We start from the raw sequence: 14227 nt of genomic DNA, 5'->3' as shown, positions 1-14227 counted from the left end.
TTTATATTGATTGAATTTAAAACTACACTCTTTTCTAAGGTGGTATGGATTTCTAGTCTTTTCCCATATAAGAAACAATATGAAAATGTTTAAAATAAAAGCAACATGACGTACAGTAAAGTCTGTGATCCACCACTAAGGCTTAGTGAGCAGTGCAGAGAAAGGTTAAGAGCTTGAATAAAGGAATTTGTTGGTGAAGAACAACAACAAATTAAATAAGGGGACTAATTCCATCAGTCTTTATATTATAAAACAAATCTCTTTCAAAGATATACATTTTATGGAAATATCCATTTTTCACTGAGGAAGTATTTGAAAGCATTGTATATTTTCAATATGAAGAATTATTAAATAATTATCTTTAAAACTTTGGGGAAGTCAAATTGTATAATATCTGAAACATCTGAAGACATGAAAGATTTTAAGGTTAGAGTAACATTTTGAGCAAAAACTCTGTTCCACATTTGCTGCTATGTGGTTTTTGCAAATAAAACAGATCTAGGAGGAGTTACAGATGTCAAGCTAGAAGAGAGGAACACAGGGACTCCAAAGAGACACCCACAACACAGGCAGATCCAAGAATAAAGAAAAGGAGGTGAGAAATCATCACTGGGTAAGAGTAGAAGGTAGTACTTCACCAAGAAGCAACAGAGACAGGTCCTAGTACCCTGTTCTGGGAGGACATTATTGGGCTGTGTGCCCAATATGAAGCATAAGCATTTGACAAACTGCAAGATGCTGTGATCTGTTTTGTAACAACAGCTCAAAAGTAAATCCTCTTTTTCACAAGAAATTTATTTGGGCCAGCTTAGAGGAGTTTCAGAATAACGACTGTTGTAAGAAGTGTAAAATCCTAAAATGAATAAAGTGCCAGTTTGTGTGTGTGTATATACATACATGTACCTATATATATACACATGTGCATATGCATACACAGTATTCATACACAAACATATACGTATGGCCTCTTTTCTCTTCAGGAACCCAACAGCACAGCATACCAACAAAGCTGGACTCAAGGTCAGTACTCTTTTTTGACAATTCTCAAACTTCTGAACTTTCACTTTTGTCAAACAGGATACGCTATCCCTGGTTTATCTCAGAGCTCACAGAAACTTCCAAGAGCTACAAGAATCCTAGATAACATAGGGTCTTGGACTCTGATAAGCAAATTCTCAATGGCAAATGAAAATAATTATTCATACTCTGAACAACTATGAAATCACCTGAAAATATTATCAAAAGAAGGAGTTTAAATACACTCTCAGCATCTCCTACACAGTATGGTGAGAGGGCACTGGGAAACAGGCATTCAGTCAGGAAAGGGGAAAAGATATGACATCTTTTGTTTTTTCAGGTCTGTTAGAAATAGTTTCATGAGAGGCAGTCAAATTTCCAATGAATACACAGTTAAACTTCAACCTCTACAGATGTCAATGACTCAAATGAAACAAGAACTCCTTGTATTACAAATACATTTGGAAAATGTACATGATTCCGGGACCTGAACCAACCCCAAAGCAAAGTGAGTGTGTCTTAGATAATAAGTATAAACAGATGATAAGTTGAAGACATCAATTCACCATCTCTGGTGCTGACACAAAGTTAGGTAAACTTAATTAAGAACATTAATTTAACAAAAACAAGAAACCTAAATCATCTTTCTGGTTCCATTTCTTTTTTTTAAAGATTGGCACCTGAGCTAACATCCGTTGCCAATCTTTTTTTGTTCTTCTTCTTTTCCTCCCCAAAGCCCCCCAGTACATAGTTGTATATTCTAGTTGTAGGTCCTTCTGGTTTTGCTATGTGGGACACCGCCTCAGCACAGCCTGATGAGCGGTGCCATGTCTGTGCCCAGGATCCAAACCGTCGAAACCCTGGGCCGCTGAAGCAGAGTGTGCAAGCTTAACCACTTGGCCCCAGGGCCAGCCCCTCTGGTTCCATTTCTGAGATCCTTTAAAAGACACTTCAGTAATGATTGGCTCAGTTTTCTCATCACTAAAACCAGGGTAGTACCTGCCTCCTGTACAGCTTTGACTCAAAGTAGGTGTGAAGTGCTTATGCTCAGAATCTGTCCTCTTCAAATTACACATAGCAAGGCACAGGATTTTGACAAGCCATCCTGCCTAAAAATCTTTCCCTCTCCTCCTGAGTCAGCCTCCCCTTAAACTCTTGTCATAAACATCACTCATCTGAGTAAACTAATTGACCATCCTCTCCCAGAAGCTCCAGTTAAAACATTACTATGTTAATCCAGAAAGGATAACCAGTTAACATATTGCTACACTGTCAGTAACAAATTCCTCTGGATGGTAGGATTGGTAAGGATGAAGGGATTAGCATGAGGGGTCCACAAGGCAAAAGGCAAAGGGTATATAGTGAATGGTACCCAAAGGAGGCAACCAAGGTCATTTTCACAACTGTATTACTCATCAGCCCACCTGTGACATGACACGGAGCTAGAGAAACTGGGTGAGGAAAGAAGAAGGTGGAAAAATTGGTGAATGACAATACCAAAAGGAGGTCTGCCTGAGGCAATTCCAGCCTGTCGCAGCATACCCAAGGTGTATGTGCTGAACACAAGAGCTCATCAGTCACTTTCTCATGAGGTCAGCTTGGTGCTGGCCCTAAGACTTTTTTTTCAAAATCCTATTCTAATTTCAGACAGGTTCATTTCTTCTTATTTGGAAGGATTCGCCAGTTACTAAGATGGAACTGGCCTGATTCCAAGGCTATATAGTGTGGCAGCTTGGAACTTGGGCTCTAAAAACTGCAATATTTGAGTTTGAAACTTGTCCCTGGCATTTCCTGTCTGTGAGATCTTAGGCCAGTGGCTTAACTTCAAGCCTCGTATTCCTCACGTGAAAAGTGCGTTTGTCATTTAGCACTGTCGTGAGACAGCAATGAGCTATCGCAGGTAAAGAGCTTAGCCCTGTGCTAAGATCAGCTATGTTTATTATTGTTATCATCGCTGTTTTAAAGCATTGTGTATTTTCTACATGAGCAATTAATAAGCTGGGTCCAGAATTCAGCTGTGATACCCACTCATTGCATTGAATTTGCTTATATCAAAATTAGGCCAAATCCCTTGATTTAGTCTGAAGGTTAAACCATATCTGCATCAAATCAGAGACGCAAAAGGCAATGAGTTTTCTGGGACATCCATTCCGAAGCATCAATGCCCCAGTAGAAGGAAGTTCAAGTTCCAAATGATGAATTTACATCATCAAGAATCAAGGGATTTGTGACAAGAATAGCTTAAATGGCTCTGGAATACAATCTATTATTCCTGTAACAGATTATTATTGATTCCAGGCTTTGCTTAAAGTAATTTAAAAACAACAACAAAAACTATGTGCAGTCTTCTGAGCTAACTGGGCAGCCAAAATAAGGAATTTAGGTGTGTTTAAAAAATTAAGGGAAAGAATTAAGACTATTAGGTAATTCTTGACATGGAGAATATGCACGCAGAGAATCAAGTTCACAGAAAACTATGTGAAACATTTGGAGTTATTTGGCAGAAAGTGATATATAACTTTAAATGATCATCATCATCATCTCAAACAGTCTACAGTTTTCAATGATAATCACTTGATCCCTACTGGGCATTCCTAAGGGGTCTGAAAATGAGTACTGCAATAAGTCGGATGTTTTCTTTTTAAACATGATCACCATATTGTACACCTGATACTTGTGCTGAGAGCTCAGATCTTGCCTTTCCCTAGTATAATTTTCATCTAAGCATTCCTTAGGTACTTAGATCATTCTTAATGGAGATTGTGCCTTATACCCTCTGTGGACACATGGAAATCTGGTTAATTGGACTGACTTGATTACAATAGTCAGTGAATTTTCCCATTTCCTTCCACTCCAATAAAGGCTTAAAATATTTTTGTCACCTATTACGTAAATATTTTAGATTGCAATCATTTTTTAAAACAGTGGGTATACGCAAAAGTCATTTTGCCATTCTGCCCACCAAACGGAATTCCTATACTTTCAAAATACAATTCTTTTCTCATTAGTATGAAAACTGTGTCCTAATAGAGTTTGAACCCATAGCATGAAGAGCTACCTCTTAAATCCTGCAGCAACTGCAACTGAACATGAGCTTTGCAATAAAGCAGTCTCTTTCAGCCCCAGTAAGCCCATCAGGATGGCACAGCTTTTAACAAAGGACACACGAAGTGACGGAATATCTACTCCCCAAGACCAAATATCTGAAAATTAGAAAATACACTTTTATTTTGAAAGCATCTTGTTTGCTGTCAAATGTTTTATCTCAGAAATACTTTTTAAATCATTCCCTTTCTTGGCCAAAATAAGGTGTCTCACCAATGATAAGTGGTAGGATGAGTAGCTAATTCCAACGGTTACTATCCCCATATATTATACCTGTCAAAAGTCTTTAAACTCTAATGAGTCAGCTGGCTGAAAATACACTCCACAGTTCCATTTGAAAGTATAAAATTAAGTGCTGAATGGGAAAAAGTTTACCCTCAGTCCCAGCGTAAATTAGGGCAGAGAGGAAGCAGGAAAGCACTCCAGCTACTTGCAGCAGACACAAACATGTGCTTGACCTCTACTGGGCATGGTCCCCTCTTAGGATGAATGTGCCTACCCCTAACACGAAAATGTTGGGGAGTTGGGGAGAGGGATAGAAAAAGGAGGAGGATGTGTCCATATGAAAGACCTGCCCTTTCCTCCCAGTGCATACAAGAACTCCTCTCTTTCCTAAAGACATTTCTAGTTAAGGAAAATGAGACTGCTTCTTTGAGAGGTAGCTCCTGAATGGGAGCGGACTCCGAGAGGCGGGGCGTCCTCCTGCCCTCTCCAGATCCTGGCGAAATCTCTCTGCTGTGAAGCCGTGCTGGTTACTCTCTGAGGGGGCACAGCGCAGACACAGAAATCTGAAATTTCAAAAATGCGATAAAGCCCGAGCCCAGCAGCCCTGGGAGGCAAGCAGCTGCCGGGTGACCGCTGATGAAGTGGCTTCTTAAGGAGGTGGGCAGATTGATTCCAGCTGCTGAGCGCGGGGCAGGGCAGCGGCCGCGGAATGCGCAGCCGGGCTGGGGCTGAGGCGAGACGCAGCAGCAGCAGCTTCCCAACCAAGGGCAAGGCCAAATATTAGCTGTTCGCAGGCTTCGCCCGAGAGAAGGAAGAATGCCACTGTTCCATACGATAGGGACTTTCACGGCAGGCTGGGCTAAAAGGTGCTGTGTGGACAGTGTCACTTCATAAGTGTGGTGTCACTCAGGAAATCTGAAAGCTGTCCCGAGTCTTCTGTTTAGAAGGGGCCCGCATTTCCTAAGGCAAAGCCTTTCTCCCCCAACCCACTCTCAGCTCCTTGCCCTCTTCTAATATCTCTTAACCCCCGCCCAGCCGCCTTTGCTACCCTCAACACACACAGACACACACAGAGTAACCAATACACAAAAGAAACAGACGAGGAAGGGGTGAGGTGGAGAAGTGGGGGACATTGAAAACCCTGGAACTGGCCTGGATGGAGACCAGACAAGAGGACAGGCTCTTTAGAAGTGTGACCTCAAAGTCAGAGAGCTAAGGGGGAGGGACTAATTTAGGGGTCCCCTGAGGGCCCCAAACTCAGACACCGAGAGATCTAACCAGAGGGAAGGGGTAAGATGTAGGCGGGCATGAAGGCGCGCCTAATGGAATATTCAATATCCTGCGAAATGCACTTTCGGCCGCGCACTTCCAGAGACTAAAAGCCAGTAATGGGCTCTGGAGTCTGTACTTCCTCTCCCTAATGTCCAGAGGCGCTTTAATGCTGCAGCCAATCGATCAGCCTTCTCCGGTGAAGGCGGCGAGAGGAGTGCAAAAGCTTCCTACTTGTGGCCCAAACCGCCCGGCCTCCTCTGCACACCTCGAACGAGGTACACACAACTTTGAACTGGCAGGATCTGGCTCTTAAAGTACCCGGGAGGAGGACAGGAAGGAGCCTGGAGGCGCCCAGAGAAACACACTCCTCCCTCTTCATCCCAACTTTTCCAGGGAGAGGTTCAGAAGGAGGACAAACATGGAGGGGGCATCATCCACCCTGGCACAGAGCTGACCACCGGCACCAAATCTGCTTTAGGTGCAAGGTTATCGAGCCCCCTCCAAACCCAGGGGAGCCCAAGGTGTGGCATTTCTGGAAGGGACACAACGAACATCCAGAAAGTGGGGTTTCTTTGCAATTTCTTGCTGACATCACAGTTGCCTGGAAAGTGACCCTGTGAAGAAACCTCCCCGCCACCCCCCTTCCCGGAGGCCGGATCCCTGCAGCAGAAACGTGCCTCTGTCCCGCCTCCCTCCGCCCCTGCGCCCTCCCCTCGGGGCTCGGGTTCTGGGCAAATTCAGCCCCTGAATTGAACCCAACCCTGTCCAGCCTCCTGTCGCCCCTCCCCGAGAAGCTCCGGCGGCCCGACTGAGCATGCCCAGTGGCCTGGGTCCCTGGGTCCTCAGGCAAGCTCTCCAGGCCTGGGGATGGGCAGGGTTGTGTCCCAGCGCGGGTGCCCCCACAGCAGCGCGCGAAGGAAAGACAGCGCGACTGCAGCTGGGTGCGAGTGGCCAAGTTAGCGGACGCGACAAAACTTTCCGCGGTCCTTCTCCCCACCCCCATGCCACAGGGGCGCGTCTCCCCGAGGAGCTCGCCTTTCCCAGCCCGGCAGAGACAAGCACAGCACGTGATGGGCAGAAATAAAAATAAACACTTCCCATTCCCGGGCGGCGGGGGCCACCCCCACTCCGCGCGCCGTGGCGAGCAGGGGGCGCCCTGCACGGACCAGCCCCTGTCGCCTACGCCCGGAGCCCCCGGCCCCCGCGCCGCCGCCCCGATGGGCACCCCGGCCGTCCGCCCGGAGGGGTGGCCTCGGCTCTGGCCCGCCGCGCCGCGCCCTGGCGCCTACCTTTCGGATTTGGTGAACTTCCGGAATGCCTGTCGGAGATCGTGGAAGGACCTGTACGTCTGCGGCTCGGCCGAGATGCCCTGCGCCCGTGTGGTCCGGGGGCCGATGTGGGTCGAGGGCACCGGCAGCACCGACTGGCATTTGTGGAGTTTCCTCTTCAGCTCCTGGATTTCCTCCTCCTTCTCTGACAGCCGCTTTTCCAGCTCTTTGATCCTCTCTTCCTTGAGCATGAGAATCTTGGCAAAGTCTTCCTCCAGCTCGCTCATTTTTCCCTGAGCCCCTCCGCGAAACTTTTTCTCGGGCGGCTGCGGCGGCTGGGACAACAGCCGGGGGAGGCGAGCGCGGAGCGAGGGAGTGAATGGGGCGCGAAGTACTCGAGCGCAGCAGTGTGCTGCCCCGAATGTGGCGCGAGGAGCCGCTTTCTTCGATCCACTTCTGCTGAATGGGCTAAAAGCGCCGAGGGGAGGATGAGAAGTCTAAAAGCGATGGAGAGGAGAGGCAGAGTGCTAATCCCTAGCCTCTCCCGGGAATAGGTGATTATCTTTCATTGAGAAACCAATTAGAGCTGCCCTTCCTCCCCTGAGACCCCCTCCCCCGTCCCCCTTTCCCAATCACTCCGTGAGAACACAACACACGCGCGGGCGCGCCACCCCACTGAGAGCCGGTTTCTAGCTGGGAGGGTTGGATCAGAGAGCCTGGTCTTACCCCATCACACAATAATCACTCTTCCACGCTATATGGTACCAAAGGAAAGGGGTGGGATGGGGGGGGAGCTTTATGCCACTTGATCCTTGAAATAGCAACAATTACCATGTGATCTGGCAGATGACGCAGCGCTTGTAACTGGAGCCTAAAGACTTTGTGGGGTGTGTGTGTGTGTGTGTGTGTGTCACACTTCATAGATATCAAACTGCCTTTAGACAATAACTTGCATAAATTCATCTCTGTTTCTACCTTTACCTTCTCTTCTGCTCTGGATGATAAGGGAGGGTGCGTGCTTCTTACTGGGAAGTCCCGTGGTTGTGACCCCAAGTAATAAGAATGACAGGGCAACAGCAGTTCCAGTTTTTTCAGCATACAATTTTATTGGAAATAGTGAACTAAAATCGTTGGTGGGGAAGATGTATGAACATGCATATGGTAATAAGCGAAATGTTTACCAAAAAGAGAAAGGCCAGGCGTTGATTGTAAACTTCCGAAAGTCTGGATTTTATTTCATCTGCTACAGTTAAAACTTGTATATTGAGCATCTAAATTATATCACAACATCGTCGTCCATGGTTGTGAAGTGGCAGCCACCAGTGCTAACTTGCTAGTTCACCCTACCAGTTCCAGTAATAGGGCGAAATTGCGTCTGTAATCCATATGTCCCCCTCACGTTTGCGTCCATGACCTCACGCTATGATAAAGGGATTTTTCTACACACTTGAGCCCAAGTATTTGCTAATTCCTATGCTTTCTTTTTTATATATGTATATGTCACAGAGAGCATTTTTCATAACAGAAATCACTGTTTAAGAGTTTATCTGGATATGTGGGAGGAGTATTTCTTCAGGTAATGATCAGCAAATTAGTAAATCTTTTTTTAAAGGAAAAAAATAGATGCAAGCTAAGATACCAAGGCATTTTCTCTGAAGTAGTAACTTGCCTTAAAAAGAAAGATCAATGTATAATCACTGGCTACTTGTTAAAAAAAAATCTTTCTACCTTGTCTTAAACATCTAAGTAAAGGAAAAGCAGGCATATATTTTGGTTTATAAGTAAACCTTAAAATATATTTTATTCTGGAGATTTCTTTATTATTTACTATAGTTCTACTCATCTGATTATTTTAAATTAAAAATATTTAAACCACATCTGAATTTCTTAATTGCATCAGACGCCCAACACTGGCTTTGTCTACTCATCTCTGAGAAACGGTTCTCTGTCTTGTCGATAGTTCCTAGTCTGTTGCTTCTACCTATGAACAACTTAATGTCTACAATCCTTCTAGAAACACTCAAAATAACTGACATTTAAAAATAATATATTAGAAAAAAACTTCTATCACGTTCAAAAATCTAGGCATAGGTTCAACTTTCTTTATGGAGGAGATACAAATAGCTTCAAATGACTTTTAAACAGACAGGTTTTTTCAAGTCTTACATTATCTTAAATGTAAATATTATTCAAATATGTTTCTCCTGCTTATTAAAAAAAGAAGAGTTAAACCAAGATTTCACACACCCACCTCAAAATTCTAAATTCATCCCTATCTTCCAAAATTAACCTTATTTTTGAATAAATCAGTTTTAACTTAAATATTGACACCTAGTGACATTAAATCTTGTCCACTAGCTTAAGAAATATTTAATTTTCAGCACAAGAAATGCCTAAGACAGCCTAGTAGAAGAATACACATTAAATTATTAAAAATCATAGCATTTTAGAGCTGAAAGCGACTTTGAAGATGATCTAACCCAACCACCTCATGTTGTAAAGGAGAAAAATGAGATCTTGAAAAGTAAAGTCCAAGATCGCCCAAGGGCAGGAATTTGGATCCAGGATTCCCAACCCCCACAAGGGGTGCTTTCCCTACCATGTTGCTCTAGCTTGAAACCTGAAAATCTATAAATCCTACGATTCTGACAATCTAGTGTTCAAAGATGTGACTTTACCCTTTGTAGTTTGCTTTTAAATCTGTAGCAGTGAGTTTCAACTGTCAAAGTAAAAGTACGCGTTAATGAAACCTTAGGTTTTTTTTGTTTTTTGTTTTTTGTTTTTTTTTTTTTTGCTTAAAGGAGAAGGTCGCCATCTAGTGCCCTTGGAGAAATTTGCTAAATAAAAATCTTAATCACAATCAAGTGAGGTTATGTCCTTCAATACCTGTAGGAATGTTTTCATGTTCCATATTTGAAAGAAACAAAGAAAATATGCAGAATTTTGTGTCAAAAAGGAAACATTTTTTAAAAATTGAAAAATCTTTTAGCCACTGAATAATGGCAACAGTGATGGTCAACATTTACGGAGGTTCAATACGTGCCAGCACAGGGCTAGCCCTTGATGCAACTGTTTCAACCCCCGCGACGACTCTATAATGTACGTACTATTTTATTCATTCCTATTTCACAGATGAAGAAACTGAGGCTTGGCCAGATTAGCGGTCACAGCGCCCAGATTTGACGCAGGCTGTCAATCCCCATGCGCAGTCTTCTACCTGAAATGCATTAAAATGTCCACTTCCCTATGAGCCCAGTGACAAGCAAAACTAAAAGTTCTTTGTTCCTGAGGATAGACTAAATTGAAAATCCCATATACACCCAGATAAGTTCCTAAGCCTCTGGCTTCTCAACAATCAATCTCTTTACCAAAGTTGTTTTCCTTATGGTACTTTGGGATATATTACACATTTCATACACAATTTCAAATGTGTTTATAAAAACTACATGTACCTTCAAATGTTACGATGGTACTTTGCCTCTCCACCCCCCCTCAAATAAGGAACACTTTCTGAAGAACCTGAAGCCTTATAGACATGAGTAGCTCATGGGGGATTTCTGTCCTTCAATCCAGGTCATTGTCATAGGGGGCAATGGGAGGACAGTGTCTATAAAAAAATTTAAAAACAATAATAAAACTGACTAAAAGAAAGTCTGCTTTTTATTATCACTATATGCCGGGAGCTCTAAACCAATGTCAGTGATAAAATACTCCTCCCCCAAAAAGCGTTTTATTGGTCTAAGGTCCAGCAATTGCCTTTGAGCTGCTAGACCACTCCCATCGCCCCACCCCTGGAACAACACTGATCTTGGCTCATGTTACAAAGATCTGGAACAAAGAAAATAGTCATGCGCAGATGCTTTGAATGAGGTCCGATGGATGGCAGAAGAAAGGTTTGGGGAAATGAAAATAGAGACGGGGTGCAAACTTTAGGAATGGGCGGGGGGGGGGGGGCTAGTTTTCACACCATCTCTCTATTTCCAATAACTTACATCCAAACACTTCTCTTCTTTACAAAAAGGGCAGTGTTTTGGAAAACTGCATGCAATACATTTTCCATCAAGGGACACAACTGGTGAACTAAAAGTATTGGACTTGGAACCAAAAGATCTGTATTTACGTCTCAGCACTTTCCAAGCTCTGTGCTCTTGGGCCAATCCCTAAACTTCACTGGGCTTCACCTCCCTCCTTTGTAAAATGAGGAGTGGGAGTGACCTGGGATCCGTTTCACCTTAGATCTTCAATGATTCTATGGAATTCTGCTTTCCTGATGGCTCACATTTTGAAATTTTCGGTCTCTTCTTACAGACAACTTCCATCCATGAACTTCAGCTGAGTCTAAAACTTTGAGAAGAAAGAGTTAAGATGGAGTCTGGTTGGTCCTATAAAGGTTACAGTGCACTTCGTGATTAATAGCAGCTTAGGGCATTTTCAGTTAATTCTACATCATCCTAGATGTGGCTTGCACACTGTTGCCTAAACCAGGTTTTGGTCTGGTCATACCTTGGGCAAGATAAAAGCTTGAAGTCCTAAAACATACCCACATCTGTATTAACCACTACACAGGACGTAAAAGTAGCAAATGGGTTGCCTCAGTTAAACTTCAAAATTAATAGTTTCCATTTGCTAAATTTACTTAATGAATCATGAGTTATGTTTTTTGAAAAATATGTCTCTACAGAAAAACGTAGTGCTTTCCACCACGTGGTCCTATTGGTGTAAATACAGATTTTTCTTTCTGTTTTTTTTTTTTTTTTTGAGGAAGATTGGCCCTGAGCTAACATTCGTGCCTACCTTCCTCTATTTTTATATGTGGGACGCCTGCCACAGCATGGCTTGATAAGCAGTGTGTATGTCTGTGCCCAGGAGCAGAACCAGTGAACCCTGGGCCACCACAGTGGAGGGCACGAACTTAACTGCTGTGCCACCGGGCCAGCCCCTAGAGTTCTTTCTTAATGCTGCATGCAACAGGAAGTCCATTACCCTTTAATATTTTCTTTGACATCTGTCTACAGGTCTGAAAAAAACAATTCTTCCTAGAAATTCTGAAAAATAAAACTAAGAGATGATGGTACTTAAATATTAGAGAAATCAAATTCTGTAGTATATGTAGAACCTTGGACCTCGAATATGGAGACAGAGATGCTATTGGACTTCAGACAATTAATTTCATCTCCCTGAGCCTCAGTTTTCCCACCTATAAAGTGGAGATATAGATACTAAATTCTCTTGCACCTAGTTCTTTCAGGCTTAAATTAAGCAGGATGAAAACAAGATGTTATTTAAATGTGACCCTATATAAATAAATATTTAAAAAATGGCATGGATCCCCTGCTTTGATCCTTGGCAGGAAAGTAGCCCAGCAGAGAATGGAGTGGACAGGGTTGGTAGTGGTGATGGTAATATTTATACTACATTCACCCTACTCACTTACCTGTTTTAGCCCCCAAGATTCCCACCGCCTGGCGTACATGCACCTTCTCCAGTTATTCAAATACTAATCAAGGTGCTATTGTGAAGTAATTGTGTGGATGTAATTAAGGTCCCAAGTCAGTTGACTTTAAGATCACCTGAGTGGGCCTGCCCTAATCAGGTGAGCCTCTAAAAGGGATTGGGGTCTTCCTGGAGACAGGGATGAGAAGAATGATAGGGATTTGACTTGAGGGAGATTATCCATTGCTGCCTTTCAAGACAGAAGGGGCTACATGACAGAGAAGGCAGATGGAATCTAGATGCTGAGAGGGGCCATCTACTGACAGCCAGCAAGGAAATGTGGACCTCCATCCTACAACAGCAAGAACTGAATCCTATTACAACCACAAGAGCTTGGAAGAGGACCCTGAGCTCCAGATGAGAATGCAGCATGACTGACCTCTTGATTTTAAGCTTATAAGACCTTAGACAGAAGACTCAGCCATGCTATGCCCAGACTTACCTCCAGGACTGTGAGATAATACGTGAGTGTTGTCTTAAGTCTCTAAGTTTGTGGCAATCTGTTAGACAAGATAAAACTAATGAATTACTCAACTACCATTAAAAAAAAGTCCATTAAAAATTCCAGAAATGCTTTACCAGCCCGAGAAACCTGATTTCACAAAAGAGTCATTTTTAGTGAAACTGCTTTAGTTCATTTCAAATGGATACTTGGGGATATACAAAGTTGCTATAAATCATAAACTGCTTAAAGCACACTGATGACAATAGGAGTAGCCTTCTGAGTATGGCAAACTCTCTTCCATAAAAGAAATTTATGTTTAAAGTAGTGCCTTATAATGACTAAGCATAAATCCTCCCAACAATAGGGCTCCAGGAAGAATTGGAACCATTTACTAGTTTAAATTACTACAGGGCAGAAATGTAACTGTAGTTACCTTATGTAGTGACCTTGAGCCAATTATTTCATCTGCTGAGCCTCAGTTTTCTCATCTGTAAAAGAACAATAATTCTTTCATAGTACTATGTGTTTTTGATAATGTATTTGGCTCTTGGAATACACTTAAATAATCTTGGATTTTTATTAATTAATTGCATATTTCCATAGTCACCTATGGAAATTAAGTGCCCCTATATCATACTGCCATCCAGATTTAGATACTAATCAAATATTTGAAAAGAAGGGTGGGGAAAGATTACAAATCTTTTTCGAGTTTAGTTTTTTATTTGACTTGATTTTTTGCTTTGATTTTTAAAGTGAGAGAAACTGGACTCAGCTGCTTGGAACATTTTTTATAAATTGTTATAAAATTTGGAAAATAGATGCATGTGATGTAGAATTCAAAAAACATCCAAGGGATATACAATGAAAGGTCAGTCTCCTCATTGCTGCTCTCCAGCCACCCAGACCCTCTTTATGGAGGCAACCATTCCCTGTTACTGTTTATTTTTGTACCTCATTAAGTAGTACATTCATATATAAACGTACTTGTATATAAAAACGTTTTACACAAATTTAACACAAAATATTTAATTTCTGGTTTGTACGTTAGCCTATTGCCTAACTTAGTGCTATTATTTCCTGACTTTCAGAACCATTAGTCCAATGCAACATGATACAACTGTCCCATTTTGTGATAAAGTGTTCAGTAACAAGGAGAAAGACTGCTGAATTCAGAATGTGTACCGTTTCTTCACATAGACATTATTTATAGTCCTTACCCTTAAATAATGTGACATTTGTTGGTTTATTAAATATTTTTAATCAAAACTCAGAATGGCCTGATATTTTAAGAGAGAAAGCCAAATATTATTACATGTGTACATTTTTAAGAATATGACAAAATCACCTCTGGTATTAATTCTCACCACCTGCTTTTTGTTGACGGAGACACTCATCTGTGCTT

At 42.4% G+C, this 14227-nt stretch overlaps 1 protein-coding gene across 1 annotated transcript in view; it reads right to left on the bottom strand.

The window, feature by feature from the left end:
• PRKG1 (protein kinase cGMP-dependent 1) overlaps positions 1-8671 on the bottom strand; it is a 1184543-nt gene extending 1175872 nt beyond the window's left edge. The window contains exon 1 of the mRNA XM_014866734.3: positions 6909-8671. Within this exon, the coding sequence (XP_014722220.1) occupies positions 6909-7174 (266 nt within the window). The 5' untranslated portion in view covers positions 7175-8671. The remainder of the gene's footprint in view (positions 1-6908) is intronic.
• Between the last annotated feature and the right edge of the window lie 5556 nt (positions 8672-14227).

This window comes from Equus asinus, chromosome 2, assembly GCF_041296235.1.
Source record: "Equus asinus isolate D_3611 breed Donkey chromosome 2, EquAss-T2T_v2, whole genome shotgun sequence".
In the NCBI taxonomy this organism is placed as follows: Eukaryota; Metazoa; Chordata; class Mammalia; order Perissodactyla; family Equidae; genus Equus; species Equus asinus.
This window is presented reverse-complemented; position numbering and strand designations above follow the sequence as displayed.